At 41.5% G+C, this 16,693-nt stretch overlaps 1 protein-coding gene across 6 annotated transcripts in view; it reads left to right on the top strand.

The window, feature by feature from the left end:
* MAPK8 (mitogen-activated protein kinase 8) overlaps positions 1–16,693 on the top strand; it is a 62,196-nt gene that overhangs the window by 18,367 nt on the left and 27,136 nt on the right. For 5 of the 6 annotated variants that reach the window (XM_067300014.1, XM_067300017.1, XM_067300015.1 and 2 more), the window contains exons 2-3: positions 12,845–13,011; positions 15,661–15,790. In XM_067300014.1, the coding sequence (XP_067156115.1) occupies positions 12,890–13,011; positions 15,661–15,790 (252 nt within the window). In that variant the 5' untranslated portion in view covers positions 12,845–12,889. Of the gene's footprint in view, positions 1–12,844; positions 13,012–15,660; positions 15,791–16,693 lie in introns of those variants that run through there. The other variant, XM_067300020.1, reaches the window with a different exon arrangement.

A 16,693-nucleotide genomic window follows, 5' to 3' on the forward strand; every position in this document is an offset into this window, starting at 1 on the left:
CATCAAAACATTTTTACCTTTATAGTACTATCACGTCTTTACAACTTCAACAGAATGTATAAAAAAATGAGTGGAAATTGTTGACTCTCCTAAGTCTCCTGCAGGACTCATAAATTCCAGTTTTCTTTTGGTGGAATCAGACTAGCAATTATGTACAGTCTTAAGGGTTCTCCAGGGACTTTTCAGTGTGTGGATATAGCGCTATTTCCATGTTCATCCTTTTCATTGTGTTTTCTTGGGTAAATACTACCTATGGCAATCTGAAGAATGAGGGCAACCAAGGCAGAATGCATATGTGCCACTTAATATGGAAATCTGGATGGTTTTTTGAATTGGCAGATGGCATGGAGCCGCTTGACCAGTGGCAAATGAATTATTGAGACATGATCTGACAATAAGCTCTTTTATTGTTTTCCTAGCAGCTTATAAGACCAGAATCAATCAAATTTCTCTATTTCACTTACTTCTGAGTTAAAAGTGCCTTAGAAAGTCAGCTATGATCTTACTAAATTCATCAAACACAACAGTTAGGTTAGATCAGGGATACTTTTTTTTCTCCTGATTGCTGACCTGATATGCCTCTACTTAGCCTGTGATCCACTGGATGTACAGCACAAAGCTCTTTTTCTTTTTCATGACCCATGGCAGTGACTGGGGAGTTTATTTGATTATATATGAGGAAAATTTTCCCAGTCCCCCCTCCTCTGTTTTCTGCCAGTTTTGCCCTCTAAGATAGCACGTAGTGGTGTCAGATGAGTCCTAATACCACAGTAAAGGAGGGAATGGGGAGAGGACTCATCCCTTTCATTTGCAGACTGGACTTAGATTTTTACTGGGTTATCAGTACTCTAAAACTGAATCCAGAGATGTTTGATGAAAGTCAATATGCCAAACCACACTTTAACATCTCAGGGTTCAGTTTTAGAGTGTCCTTGTTTTGCATAATTGTGGGCTGCCACTAAAAGGCTACCATGGATTGAAGTTGGCTTATGCATGGTGTTTTCAAGGTGAAGTACAGCAGTTGATGTGTGAGGAGAAAACAGTGTTCTGTGGGATTCTTCCCCCATTGACAGTGATAGCATTCTAGCAAGCTCTCAGGTAATGGGACAAGCTTATTAGTTTCCTCATTCCTAATGAAAATCTGCAATCTGCATCTTCCTTTTCTTCCTATATGTGCTTCTGCAAAATTGCTAGAAAATGGAACAAAATGTCAAATTTCAGGCAGGCGAGTTTATTGGATACAGCTTTATCAGGTTTTAATGAAATAAATTGTTGGGATATTTTGAGTAAGAATCTTGAAAGTCTGCCTGATTCTAAATTCAGGCTTAGTTTAATATTTAAAGGCTAAGACTTTTGGTGTTGTGGATCTTTTAAGCTAGACCTCATTAAGACTAGTCACCAGTAAATTAGCCGATGGAAAAAGATGAAGTCTTTTGGCTTTGTTCTGGGAGCTGGATTTACAGAGTTGGGCAGCACCAGGCGCACTTCTTGAGGATGAAGAGCTCAGCTTTCCACAAGAGGTGAACAGGCAGTGAGCACAAAGGGTTTCGAGCTGAGTCAGAGCAAAGCATTGAGTGGAAATAAACTTGCTTATAACCTGAGCACCTTAATTTTTTCTTCCATGGTCAACAGAAAAATCATGCAGTAGCTGTAAGAGACTTTCAGGATGGGGGTGTGTGTGTGTGCCAGGGTTGGTGAGGCTGTGGAAGTTGTAAAGGCCAGATGGGATCCTGGAGACTCGGGGGCGAGGGGAAGGAGCGTCTCTGTTCTGAGCCAGCCTGCCGTGCTGATCAGGACTTCCCCATTACGTCCTAGTGCCTTCCTTATATCCTTCACAATAGCTCACCATACAAAATGTGCTAGAAATGTATTTCCTGAGAATCGACTCCATTTCTTCCTAAGTTAAGTAAGTCAGTTTTATGCTGGAAGAGCATGCATGTAAAACGAAGGGATAGACCATGTGTCTTGCTGAGACAGTGGAGGCTGATACTTTTTGATGTATAGAACAAAAGGATCCAGAAGACGGAATGATAATGGTGAGAGGAAGATGCGCTGTGGGGTTTATATCGCTCCTTGATTCTAAATGATTATCTGATAGAACAACTATTGTTAAAAGGATGCTGGAGGAGAAGCCGTTTTTGATTTTGGAGTATGATCTAAGTGGACTCAACCTTCTCTGGAGAGTCAAGGTACCAAAAAATAAGTGTAAAGTTTAGAAAGAGACATTTTGGTAGAGGAATGTTATGTCTTAACTTAAAAAGTGCAATCCTTTTGCAGGTGATTGATATGTAAGTAGAGAGAAAGACAGGGACTTGAAAGCTTGAAATAAGTCTATGATGCTACCTTCTTTGGTGCATCATGTTCCTGGCACTTCTTTTCCCTTCCTCACTGCAGCATCCTCTTCCTCCTTCCTCAGTTATTTCTTCATATATTGCTATGCCCATTTTATTTATTATCTTTTTTATATCCTATCGACTAGTCTGAGGTGGTTTGAATTCTTTCTCTGCTTCAGCTAATATAAGCCTATGCTTTAAACTTACATGAAGTTTGTACTTACTGGGTAATGGAAAAGGAAGACAACTACTACCATGGTTCTGGTTGTGAGTGCTTGAACGTATGTTTGGCTATATGGAGATTTTTCAGACCTGCTACTAAGTTAACTGGGCAGCAGACTAATGTCTGTTTTCAGCTGATCTGTTGTGGAGGAATGGTTAATTGAGAGCGGGCATGCTCTGATTGGGATGAGCAATCCCGGCTTCGGGGTAGAGGAAGGCATCTAGGCCAAGGCCAGCGAGCCTGCTGAAAGCGGCCTTATGTAGGCCAAGGCAAGCGAACCTGCTGAGGCCTGCTGAACGTGGCCGTATAGCGGCCTTGAGCACTACAAAGGAAGGTATTCACAAACCTGGTAAACAAGTCTGGACGGAACTAGGTTCCATAAATGTCGATGGAGCATAGTCAGCAACTTTGCGCCAATCATGTATCCGCTTTATACGTATGGACAGAGACTGTAGCCAATCATGTAACTATTGCTAACGCATGCGTATTGCTTGATGATATATATACTTTGTGTAAGCTCTAATAAACGAGAACGACCATACTCATATTGAGACTCATCGTTACTCCAGGGTCCCCTCCCTCACTCCAACATCTGGTAGCAGAGGATGGTTCGCCGCGTCTACCAAGAGGCTTGACCTCGGCTGATGGTCCGTGACTGCGGTAAGCAGCGAGAGGACGGGAGTGGGGGACAATAAGAAGGGGCTGGGAGAAGTGCTGGCTAAAAAGGCTGCCGCCAGACACGGTACCGGGGTCGCGCCCCGTCTCCCAGACAGCGGCATGGAAGCAGATGCCGCGGCCACCTTGCTAGCCGGTATACTCTCCAAGAGAGGAATTGACGCACCGGTGAAGCAGTTGCAGAGGTTGATTAAACTGGGGCAGCAATGGGAGCCTTTTTCGGATACACACTTGTTATTTTCCGTATCGGAATGGCGAGATTTCGGAGAAACAATGTGGCATAAGACCATCGAGGGTGGAGACAAGGACAAGAAGGAGGTTAAGGTGGTGCGAGCTCAACCGTCGGTCCCTCCGCCACCGCCCCCCCCGCAGCCCTTGCCTCCGTCCGCTCCTGAGGGAGCCGGCAGTGCGCCGTGCCCAGGGCCCTCGTCGCCGCCCGTACCGGGGGAGGGCAGCACAGCCCCGCCGAGGTCATGGCGGGAGCCCCTGACGTTGTTATCTCCGGAGTCGTCAGGCACAGCCTCGCCTACCACCCTCATGGGGACAAAGCCGTTCACGGCTCAACTATTAAAAATGTTTGAGCAGCTGTCAGTAAAACTGGAAAAGCTGGAACTGAGGGACGGGAAAGCTGTTCGCGCACTTTGCAACACCGTACTAGAGACTTTAACGGCAATGAGCCGGTCTGTCAGGGAGGCACTGCAAAGGGCGCGGGAGAACTCCGAGGGGGGGGCATCGTCAGCGCCGTCACCTGCTGCGTCCCAGAAAGCGGAGGTTTCCCCAGAGCCGGCTGGTCCGAGCTCTGAGGCAAACGCGGAAGTGCACCCGGAGGAGGCTCAAAGAGGGGCGGTGGCCGCGCCCCTTGCTGACCTCAGAGACTTGGGTGGAAAGGAATGCCGACCCCCTCCTAGTGCTCCCCCCCCGCCGCTGCCTAGCAACAGTCCCCTGCATCCACCGTTGCCGCTGCCTATGCCACCTCAGCGGCCGCCTCTACCCTCCTTCAACGAGACCACCCGCTCACGCCAGACTCCATCAGAGTACCCCCCACTGCTTTCGTCCAGCGAGTCTTCGGGGGACAACACGCCTGACACCAGAAATAAAGTACCACCGTCACCAGAAGAAACCGTAAGAGTGCTACAGGAGCTATCGGAACGCCTGAAAAAAGTGGAGCTGCAGGCGCAAGAGAAAGAGGGAGGAGTACCTCCCTGCTTAATAAATCCCCTCGCCGGACTTCCAAGGGAGTCCCGCTGGAGTGGCTTTATCAAGGACGCTATAAAAGAAGGTGAACAATGGAAACAGCACGTTATGGAGGGACAGCCTCGGGATTCCCTTCAGACTTTGGAATTAACTGTGGTAGTTTGGGCTCTAACTCATTGGTTAAATACCCCTCTAAACGTAGTGACTGACTCCATGTATGTAGCAGGGGTAGTACCACGACTGGAGAATGCCTTAATAAGGGAAACATCCAACCCGCGGTTGGGAAGTCTGTTCATTACCTTGCGATCTGTGCTGGGTCAACGAACAGCAGCTTGTTGTGTTATCCACATTCGTAGTCACCAGCTAGACGTGGGGCTAGGCCAAGGCAATCAGCTCGCTGACAGCCTGGTTAGCTCAGCGTGTCATCTACCCCCTATGGACAAGTTTCAGCAGGCTAGACAAAGTCACGACATGTTTCATCACAATGCCAAGGGCTTAAAAAGGCAATTTGGCCTAACAGAGAGTGAGGCCCGAGGTATTGTGCAGGCTTGCCCAAGGTGTGGGAACCACGGCCCGGGTATTGGGCTTGGGGTAAATCCAAGAGGGTTAAAAGCCCTAGAATTATGGCAGATGGACGTCACACATATTCCCGAGTTCGGCCAATTAAGGTATGTGCATGTAACCATTGATACCTTTTCAAAAATGATATGGGCAACTGCATTACCCGGAGAAAAGGCACAGCATGTGTGCAAGCATCTGTTGGCCTGCTTTGCCATATTGGGCGTGCCTGAGCGCATAAAAACGGATAATGGACCTGCCTATGTCAGTCAAAAGCTTAGGACGTTTCTCTCTCGATGGGGGGTTGAGCATGTTACCGGAATTCCACATTCACCGACCGGGCAAGGGTTAATAGAACGTACCCACCAAGTATTAAAAGACTATCTCAGAAAACAAAAAGGTGAGGAGACGGACGCACAGCAGAGGCTGCACCGCGCACTCTTCACCCTGAATTATCTCTGTCTCATGGGCGACCGTGAGGAGCCCCCGGTGATCATTCACCATCAACAGCTTAAATTCAATAGTACAACAACGTTACCCCAGTTTAAAGTAATGTATAGGGACCCAGCCTCCGGCGTATGGACTGGGCCCACCCCTGTTATTTTTAATGGTCGAGGTTATATGTGTGTTTCCACAGATCGTGGTCCAGTGTGGGTACCCAGCAAGAACGTGAAGCCTGTCTTGACTCGCCATGACTCATCAACCGAACAAGAGGGCGAAAATCCTGATTCTGGGGATACTGTTCCCAGTGGTAATGGCGCTCTACCAGATTGAGCCCAGACACAACATGTGGGTTACCTGGGCGAATAAGACAGGGCAACACGCTTTCTGTTTGTCTCTAGCTTCTGCTACCCAACCTTTTCGAACCTGTTTAATAGGGATCCCCAGCTATAATGTCAACAGCTTCCAGGAATACAGCACGGCAAGCTGCAGTGGCAGTCTGTCAACTGCTAACTGCAGTGCCACCCTCATTGCAGGCCTAAACAGAACACTGCCATGGGACCCACAGGAGCTAAACCTGCTGGGGTCCATGAGGATTGGGAATACGTCAGGCAATTGGACACAAACCTGTATCTATTTTGGGGGACGGGTGCAGCCTTACCAGTTATTTAACTGGACAGGGTGGACAAACGTCACCCCAGCAGCAGTCTATTATGATTATCAAAACCGTGATTCCTTCTGTGGCACCAATGGCACCAGCCGTCAGAGGCTGGGAGCCCTTGGGGCTGAGGCAAAGAAAGGGCACTTAATTTGGAACAATGGTACCCCAAAGGCCTTGCCACCAGATGTCTTTTTGATATGTGGTGACAGGGCCTGGCAGGGAATCCCGAAAAGGGTAATGGGTGGTCCCTGTTATCTTGGTAAGCTGACATTACTGGCACCGGATCAAAATTGGTGGAAACATATCACGAAGAATGCGACCGCCGTCCGCAGTAAACGAGCAGCCATAGGGCTCTCACCTGATTGTAATGATCAAGTTTCCCTACGTAGTCCCACTGAAAGAGTGTTTTTGTCCTTCTTCGTGCCTGGAGCAGCGGCAGGCAACGCCCTGAATCAGATCGGACGGTTAGCGTGCTGGGCTGAGAAGCAAGCTAACGTCACCACTGAGATAATAGAGAACCTCTTAGAGGATCAAGGTAGTTTGCGACATGCTATTCTACAAAATAGAGCTGCAATTGATTTTTTGCTATTAGCTCAAGGCCACGGTTGTGAGGATTTTGAAGGTATGTGTTGCATGAATTTGTCTAATCATGGTGAATCAATTCACAAACAATTGCAGTGGTTGAAGGAACATACCGGCAAGATCCGTCAGCACCATGGGCTATTCGATGACTGGCTAACTAACCTGTTTGGAACTCTACCACAATGGCTAACGAGCTTACTTACTGAAGGCTTACGCATTTTACTAATCCTTGTAGTCGTCGGTTTATGCTTATGTGTAGTCCTGAGCTGCTTTAAGAACGCTCTGCTAAAGGTAGTGAACCAAGCCTGGATTGCTCACAAACAAGAAGGGGGAATTGTGGAGGAATGGTTAATTGAGAGCGGGCATGCTCTGATTGGGATGAGCAATCCCGGCTTCGGGGTAGAGGAAGGCATCTAGGCCAAGGCCAGCGAGCCTGCTGAAAGCGGCCTTATGTAGGCCAAGGCAAGCGAACCTGCTGAGGCCTGCTGAACGTGGCCGTATAGCGGCCTTGAGCACTACAAAGGAAGGTATTCACAAACCTGGTAAACAAGTCTGGACGGAACTAGGTTCCATAAATGTCGATGGAGCATAGTCAGCAACTTTGCGCCAATCATGTATCCGCTTTATACGTATGGACAGAGACTGTAGCCAATCATGTAACTATTGCTAACGCATGCGTATTGCTTGATGATATATATACTTTGTGTAAGCTCTAATAAACGAGAACGACCATACTCATATTGAGACTCATCGTTACTCCAGGGTCCCCTCCCTCACTCCAACAATCTGTTTGGTATGTTCATCCTTTTCCTGTTTTGAAATGTGCTGACTGACAACACTGACTGGTAATGGCAAGCAGAAATATCCCACTCTGAAGTAAGACTTTTTTTTTTCTTTCTTTACTGCACCTTGTGATGCAAGGCACTACATATGTTAGTCTTTAGATAAAACATTAAATTTAGAATGTGGCTTCAAAGCTGCTCTGTACAGATGTATATTGAAATACTAAAAAAATTCTAGTGAGATCTAATAGAATATTTGTTTTTCTTCTGTGTTCTGACTACTTTTACTTGAGGAATATATCCTAATGTGAAGTTTCTTAGGAATTCATCTTTCCCTTCAACAGTGGCTTACTGGATATGGTTGGCTTTGCTGTTTGTAAGAGTGGGGCTGTTTGTTTTCAGTCACTTCCTCCTGTAAGTAGTTCCTGCAGGAAAGCAATCGTAGCACTGCAAAACCCATCTCCCCAGTCTTGTTCTTAACTCATTTCCTAGGACTTGGAAATGTTATAAGATAGTGTTCTGAGACACATTTGAGTTTCACAGTCTGTAAGGCTAGTTAGGCATGGAGCAATGTAGCAGTGGAGTTAGGAAGGGTCCAGGTAGATTAGATCTCTTACAAAATAAATACCCTCAATGATTATAAGAACATTTGTCATGAGCAAGAGTTACTTACCGTGTTTCATGTCTAAAGGAGAAGCATTAACTTCTTTTATAGAATGTTATGTTTTTTCCTTTCTATTTCTGGCTTTGTTCTTTACTAATATAGGATTTTTTTGTTTGGGGTTTTATTTTAAATACTAAGTGTCATGACTGACATCAGTTGGTGAATTTTTCAGCAGGGTATAGGCATGTTAATTATATCTGTCACTGAATCATGTTCCTCAAACATCACATTCTTTTTTTTTAATAAACAATTATTAATAAACAATTACAAATAAACCATTTACTGCAGGAGTTTGTAATTTGCATGGAATTAAGAGAGGAATGTAATAATTCTTGAGACTGGGAGATTTAGTAGATTTTTTTTTTTAATTTCCTAACTAACTCCAGAAGATGCTCTGAATTATGATACAGTGGATTGACAATATTTTGCTTTAGGAATATTTGTTGGAACAGTTTCTCTTTTAAAAGTTTTTGAATAGCTATTTGAATAGATCTAAAATAATAGAAATTTTGATTTAAAAAAATTTTTTTTGGTTTGTTAAAGTAGATGTTTCCTTCCTCTATTTAGGCAGTCCAGTGAGAAGAAACTTTGGCGCTCTCAATTCTGGGGAGCAAAACCATGTTGCACTTACTCTGAGGCTTGGAAAAACCTATTTAGAGAAATCTTCTTTAGGTAAATCTGTCTTTTGGGATGGGTATGGAAATGGAGATGAAGGAGGAGAGGGTTCTTTGAGAGGTGAGGTTTCTGTCCCTAGTGCACAGCAGAGAGTGGAAACGGCTAAAGCAAAGGGCATTAAAGAATTGGCGTTTAAGGCCTAGGACAAGTGGGATTGCGGGCTGGTGGCTGGCCGGCCTTGTGCATGTTGTAGTCCCAACTGAAGCCATCTTTTAGCCAAATATTTTGGCACCAAGTGCTCATGTACAGGCAGAAGCTACGCTGGACCTTGATGGTTTCTCTCTCTGGCTAGGAGACGAGTTCCCTGTTTTCGCTGGCAGGTTGACTTTGGGAGAAGCTGGAACGCAGGTGAAAGATCTGGGGAGCCCTTAAAGCTTCACAGCGCTCCCTGCAAGCGTGGGGATCCGTCGCTGGCTAAAGTGAAAGAGAGCGTTTACATACCAAAACTGCGTTTCACAGACTACTTTTTTAGGATCAGCATGGCTTCTCTAAGAGTCCAGACTGTGGGCTTTTCAATTATGAAAGACAGATTTATTGTACAAATGATTAATCTTTGGAGCAGAGAAGGGCGGATGTTGGCTGTAGACTGAGTTGGTTTCTCTGGGTGACTGCAAAGCTAGTGCCTTTGGAAAGGAGTGAAGGTTTTATTACAGAAAAAAGACTACACACAGGATTTTTTTCCTCAGTGAAAATATAAAGGGATCTTTTTACATTCTGGTGTATGCTAAAATACTATTTTAACTACAAAATAGTTAGTAAATACAAGTTTTCCAGTACATATTGGTGAGCACATTTTACAATATTAAACATGTAGTAAATGACAAATCTTTAAGATAGTAAAAGTTTCTTGCTAATACTGCATGTCCTTAGAAACACTGAGTTTAATAAAAAATCATGATTTTGAAAAATATGCAGTTGCATACTATTTTATCTTAATGCTGCTTTCAAACTGTTGGATATAATTAAATGTGCCTGTACCCCATTGAAATTTAATTTAATACCCCAATTTAATTCTCCCAATTTAATTTCCATCATAATAGTTGCTATTTTAAATAATAGCAAACACCACTGGGAATTTTGGGAGGAGACTGTATTAGGAGAAGAGATTGATTGGGGCCTGATGTCTACCAAGGGCCTGATGTAACCAGAATTTGAAAAATTTGTGCATTTCTTTTTCTCCGGCAGCTGTCCTCTGCTGTTTACTGCTCCTCACAAGATTGCTTTTCTATTACTATTCCATCAAGACATTAGACTATTAAAAGCCAGGTAAACCTTGGCTCCAATTTTGTGTGAATATAAGCCTTGTGGGACAGGGACATAGTTAATCTGAAGCACTAGACTTGTGTCAATTTGTAGAACTCAGTATTGTTCCTTTATTGGACTTGGAGGGCATCATGCACCAACTGGATAAATACCAAGATACTTTAGGGTTCAGCTGGAGCTAATGTATATTTTCCCAATTTTGCACAAGTATGTAAAATCTGTTATTTTTAAAAAATTCTTTTTAAGAAAATACTGCATCTGAAAATCCCTTTCTTAAATTATACTACATTTAGTTCAGCCTTTGATCCTTTGAAGTTTACCAAATTGGAAGGAAATGAAACTAAACACCTGGATTTGTAGGCTATTTAAAATGTTGACCATTAAATGGGAAAGTGTCACCATTCATTTGAAAGCCTCAGATGGAGAGGAATGGTCCTTTTTGCATTCATTTGAGAGGAGTTATCCTAGGTGAAGCAAACTTTCATTTATCTTGATTTTTTTTTTGATTTTTGATACCAAACAGCAGAGCTCTGCTAAGCTGTTCCAGCTAATCCTACGATGTTCAATGTTGCTACATATTAATACAGTTTTAGTGAAGAAACTTGATAGTTCCTTTATCTCAGCTGATGAAGAACAGACTTAAGATTGGGTGAATGATTATCTTGTTTTTTGTTTTCCGGTTTTCAGAAATTTGTTGGGTTGACTTCATACCTTCCACAACAGATTTTCTCTCTATAAATTCAGGGTTTTTGTCATTATGTATTTACTGGACACCTTTTTCTTGTTCCAAAGCTTTGGCAATGTGTGAGAACATCTGTGACAAAAGTACTGAGAAAGAAGCACAGTCCAAAGATGCAGCGATAAAATGGATAGGGAAGTAAAAGCTGGAGGTGGAGTCTTCTGGAGCCTGAAGAATGAAGCCTTTTGGCTGTATCCAGTAAACCTGCATCCATCCCAGAGACCTACCATTTATAGTCTGGATCCACAGCTTGTGTACAACTTTTTCTCGTGCTTAGCAACAATTCTTGCCCAATTAGGCATTCCCTGTTAGCTGAAAAAGGAAGGCTGTAACAATACCTGCTAATGAACTGATGCAAACTGCTTTGGTATTTAGTTAAGTCTTTGAAGTCTTTGTGACAGAGATTCAGCTTTTAACAGGTTTTTTGCAGAAGGGGCTGGTTTAATAGACCTTTCCTTTGAGATTGATCCCCATTAAAGTGGTGTATTTTGGGTTATGTAATATGTAAATAGTTAAAAAATGTGTCCTTTTTAGAACCTTATAGTGCTTTCAGTTTCTGCATCTACATAGCTGAAATGAATGCAGGTTAGGTAGTTGAAAGTACAATTTGCTAAGCTTTCAAATTCTTAAAGAATTCTAATTGTAGAATATTTGTTTTCAGAGACAGACCCAAATACATACCTTGTGGGGTCTGATTATATGTGGAGGCCATGTTTGCATTGTCCACATTTTCAGAGCATGTTTAAAATTAAACAAATGTATAGTATAGTACATGGAAGCTAAGAATCTGTTTGGGCGGTTGGATAATATGGGAGAATGTTGGGTAAGTTAATAACTAAGGAAGACAGCATGCTGTTGCTCTTAATGAAGAGTTTCTTGTTCTGGTCAAACAAGAATTTGCACCACTAAACATCTGTTCTAACTCCACACAAAATCTATATAAAGAGAAAATTAAAAGTGCACAGTTAACATTGAGGAAACAGGACTATGAAATTTTAATTTTTTCTCTACAAACATATTTGTTAAGATACTGTTTTTCTTTTTATAATATAAGAGGTTTTTAGTGGAATATATATCCTTTTTTTGACCTGTCTTTTTCTGATTATTGCTTTTGTCATCATTCACATTTCTTTGTTAGACTTTCCTGGGTTTGATACATCATTAAACTAGTAGGTCTTGAAAGCTTTGTTTTCCTTAGGTTAACAGACAAAACATCCTTCCTTAAAATCCAGCTCTCTCTGTTATGTTGCTTCATTGTGCTGAATTTGACTTTTTAATTTTACTTTTTATGTCACTTGATATAATGACTGTTGTATTATGGGTAATCATTTTGAAGAGTGTTGGATGTCAGCATACAGTGATGCTGCCTATGTCACATAGAAGTTTGAAACCTAACATTTTAGTGGCACCTGTAGTGTTTTATCATTGTAGAGGTATTGCCCAGATTTCTGGCGGAAAGGGAGCTGGCATAAGAGATCTCTGACAAGGTCAGTTTTCCGTCCTTGATTGATGGTATGTGTTTCCACATCAGTGATGGATATCCCTGTGAGTTGTGAGTGAGAGTATTTCAGTGTTTGCAGTGGCTCGAGGACATGCTGATGTTTTGTCATTCTTATATTTACAGAATTATATGATAATTTAGGTTGGAAGGGACCTCTGGAGAGTGTCTGGTCCAAGCCCTGCTCACTTGTTGCATGCGTGTGTGAAAAGGATTTACGGTACTCCCATGTCATCTGTGGAAGACATAGCTTCCTCCCTTCTTCTTCTGTCCATTGTCATTTAGGATTTTTGCTCCAGTCGTTCAGTTTTACTTTCAATTGTTCCTCCCCTTCTAGAATCCTATCCTGGGATAAAAGATAGGATTAAAAAAAAAGTAAAAAGATTAAAATAAGATAGGATAAAAAAGGTTTTGGATATATGCCACCTCATTCCTGCAGTCAGGAAAAAAAAGCATGTGTTTGTATATGGGACTTTTGGGGGAAATGTCTTCCATTTATTGTAAAGAATTTCCGTTTTATCGAATATGTAAAGTTTTCAAATTTGTTTCTTTGCAGGTCAGAAGCAAAATTTGGATGAAGCAATCTAACTAAGTTGCCGTCATGAGCAGAAGCAAGCGTGACAACAATTTCTACAGTGTTGAAATCGGCGATTCTACTTTCACTGTGTTGAAGCGATATCAGAACTTAAAACCGATAGGATCAGGAGCACAAGGGATAGTATGGTAAGGTTTTTGTGAAGTTTAAATGTATTTTTAGGTTCATTTTATAGAATTTTCTAAGTGCTTTGACTTTTATATGTTACAGAGGAGGAGTTTGGAGAACTACTTTTTGTATGAAAAACAGCAATAGTAATCATTAGCCACTTTTTCCTCAACGATGTCTCTTGCTGTTGTTTTTTGACCTATGTCTCTTCCTGCTTCAGAACTGATGCCCTTCTGTGCAAATTCAGCCAGATGTAATGAGTCCCATAAATTAATGGGGGAAAAACCTGCAGAAAGAAACTAATCCTAAGACACAGTGCTAACAGTGAAACAAAAGCTAGAAATACTCTCTGTGTATATTTGACTCTCATAAATGATTCTTCTGTAAATGATACTTCTTGAAATGGTTTGTTAGCAGCTTGGTTCACTCAGTTTCATCATCTAACTAGTCTGTGATACCAGTCAGTAGGCATTTGTGATGCTGACTGTCAGTGAAATATGTAAATACCTGACGTAGCTTAGGAAAATAGGACTTGACAATATAACTCTTTGAATAAGAGCTCTGCCATGTGGACTGACAAGTGTCCAATTGACTTAAGATTGGTGACAGCTAGCTGCTTGTAGGGTCTGTTCCCTATGCAGTGAAGTTATCCCAAAGATGTTAGTTTAAGCTTCTCTGAGACCTTTCTTTTATGATCCAGATAAGGTTGTAGATAGCACAGGAACTTGCAGACTTTCCAGTTTTTTGTAACTGTAAAATGCTAAGGGCAAAAAAAATAAAAAAAGAAAAAAAAAGAAAAAAAAGAAATAGGAGAAAATGCATAATTTTCTCAATACTTTTCCTTGTAACTTCTTTTCTGCCTCGATCTTGTCTTGATCTATATTTAGAGAATCTGTGGTACATTTGACTTTTAATTCATATTTGTGTTTTAACTGGGATAAAAATAAAACAGTATGCTTAGTGCAAATGAAAAACATGAAGGCCAATAAACTGGAAGCAGGTGTGTTTGAAGTGATAACTTCTATCATTAGGATTATTTGTTCTGTAAGTAGCAGCAGCAGGAAAATGAATATGAATTTTGGTTGTGTGCGTTCATGTAATGAGAGCGAGGAGAGTTGTTTAACCACAGTCTGTAGCTTTTAATGTTACCACTGTTCCTCTGATTCCCAGATCTATGTTACTGCCTGTTTTCCAAATTTACTGCCCCTCCCAGAGCTGTGATCTGAAAACTGACCATGTAATTACTGCCAGTGTCATTCAGGGGAAATTGAAACCTCTTCAGTTTAAACCACTCTGATTACCCTGAAAAGGACTGGAGTTCTCATGTGGTTAAGTCTTGCAATGTCTGGAGGACATGGGGGGTAATTCTTGTGGTTTGTGGTTTTTTGTTTTGTTGTTGTTTGTTTGTTTGTTTTAACCAATTCAACTTAATTTGGAGGAACGTGAAGTAGATGCCCAAAAGGCTCACACTGAAACAGACTCTTAGGCTACAGTTACATGCTGGGGGTGCAGAAGTTTAAATACTGATACAGGAGTCCTACGTAGGCTTTTTTTCCTGACCGTCTCTTTGCCACTCTTTCATAACATAGTCCATCTCTAGGGATAGATGGGGCAAATTCCAGCAAGTGGAAAATGTAAACTAAAGAATTGCTAGTAAATGTTGTTCCCATTTCTTCTTTTTTCCCCAGTGACTAGAGGTTTAGATTATTAAAAAAAAAAAAAAAAAAGCCTATGTATGATAAAGAAAACATGTTTTTTAAGTAGCTAGTTGAGTTCACTAGATGCTGACCCTTTACTGGCAGGTGTTCTTTATTAGGTTTGTATACCATCCTTGATAACAGACAGTAAAATAGTATTTTCCCTGCTGATACTTCTTTAGTAACTGACAAGTATTTGCTGAATATTCACAGTAATCACCTACCGCATGGCCTCTTACAGGAAACAAAGTCTATGCCTTCCTGTCATGGAAATGTGATGTATATGAGAGTTGTCCAATGTAACAGTCTTCATCAGTTAAAACAAGGGAAACTAAAATTAACAGCCTGTGTTACTTAATCGTATCAGTCTTGAAATTAGTCTACAAACTAAACTTTGTTCTTCCTTTTTATCAAATTAAAGCCAGTGGCATCAAGATGTTAAGGCTTTCCTAACAATGTTTTGTTTTGTTTTGACATTGATACTCCCATTATGACTGGGATATTGAACAGCTGCATACTGCGTAGTTAAAAACATGGGAGTTTTGTGTAACCTGTTTTTCCCGTCTCCTCCTCCCTTTCTTTAAGTGTAAAGATTTTACATAGAAATCAACATGGTTTTTTGTATTTGAAGTGTTTTGGCTTTTTTTTTTTTTTTTATGCAGTCAGTTCTTGAGTGCCAATGAATGGAAAGAACTCGGTATCTTTAGTAAGGTACTCTACTAAATGGTGATCCTGCAATTTTTTTGTGGAAATTGTGGTATATTAGGACTCTGAAGTTGGGAAAACCTTTCTAAATTATAAATTGCTCAGCATACAAGAGTACTCTGCTTTTATACTCCCTGAATGTAAGTTGAATAATATTGGAACTTTGGTTTATCTGCAGACTTGATACATGATATATGAAAAAGGTGGGAACTGCCACAGTTTAGAGGAGTCTGACACTGAGATGTAATAATTTTATTTTAATTACAGTGCAGCTTATGATGCCATCCTTGAACGAAATGTTGCAATCAAGAAGCTAAGCCGGCCATTTCAGAACCAAACTCACGCTAAAAGAGCCTACAGAGAGCTTGTTCTTATGAAGTGCGTTAATCACAAAAATGTAAGTGCAGTATCCTGCTTTAGATATTGAAGAATTAACTAGAAGGTCATTCTTTGTAAAAATCTTCAGGATGACTTTAGAGGATAACATTTTCTGTAGGTTGAAGAGGTGTTCAGAGCATGGCCCTGTCTCCATGATAAGTACAGAAAGATCTTTCAGAAGAACCATTGTTGGCTAGTTTTAATACCCACCCAATCTTTAAATACTCTCTTCAAGCTCAGGAAGATAGTCAGTGTTACATTGCTACATATTACAGACAGCTGGCAAATGAAAATACCATGATGGGTAACTGCATCTTTTTCTGCTGCATCTGCTAAACCAGGAGGAGGAAAGAGGCTGCAGCAGATTTTTCTTTTTTTCTAATGCATGAATGAATTAGGAATCTTGCAGTGTGACAACAGGAACTGTCTGATGCTTGAGAAGCTGTAAAGTAGAGCAAAACACAGAATTGCAGAGAGAATAAGTGATAAATTTATCAGGGTTGGACTACAGAATGCTGGTATTAGCTTTTTCTTCCTTCACAGACAGCTATATGCTGTCTTCCTTGCCTTCACTCTCAATACCCATTCAGCAAGATAAAATTTCCCCTGGCTATTAGGCAAGGAGAGTCATAGAAGGCATATTCTGTCTTGCAGCTACTTGGGAAAATTCTCTATACTCTCTAGGACAGAGACATTTTATGTGCGGATTCTCTGGACTAAATTTCACCTAATAGCATAATTTGTATGATGATAAACTGGTGCTTGCCTGCCTGATTCTTGATAATGAGCCATAGTTTGACCTGTTACTGCATTTCCCATCCATTCTTAGCAACTGGAAAATATCCTAAGGCAGCTGCAAGAATCTGTTTCTGTCTTTGGATTGACTTGTTGCTTTCACTTCTGTCTATGGCAAAGTGGCAGT

This window comes from Apteryx mantelli, chromosome 7 (genome assembly GCF_036417845.1).
Source record: "Apteryx mantelli isolate bAptMan1 chromosome 7, bAptMan1.hap1, whole genome shotgun sequence".
Classification (NCBI taxonomy): domain Eukaryota; kingdom Metazoa; phylum Chordata; class Aves; order Apterygiformes; family Apterygidae; genus Apteryx; species Apteryx mantelli.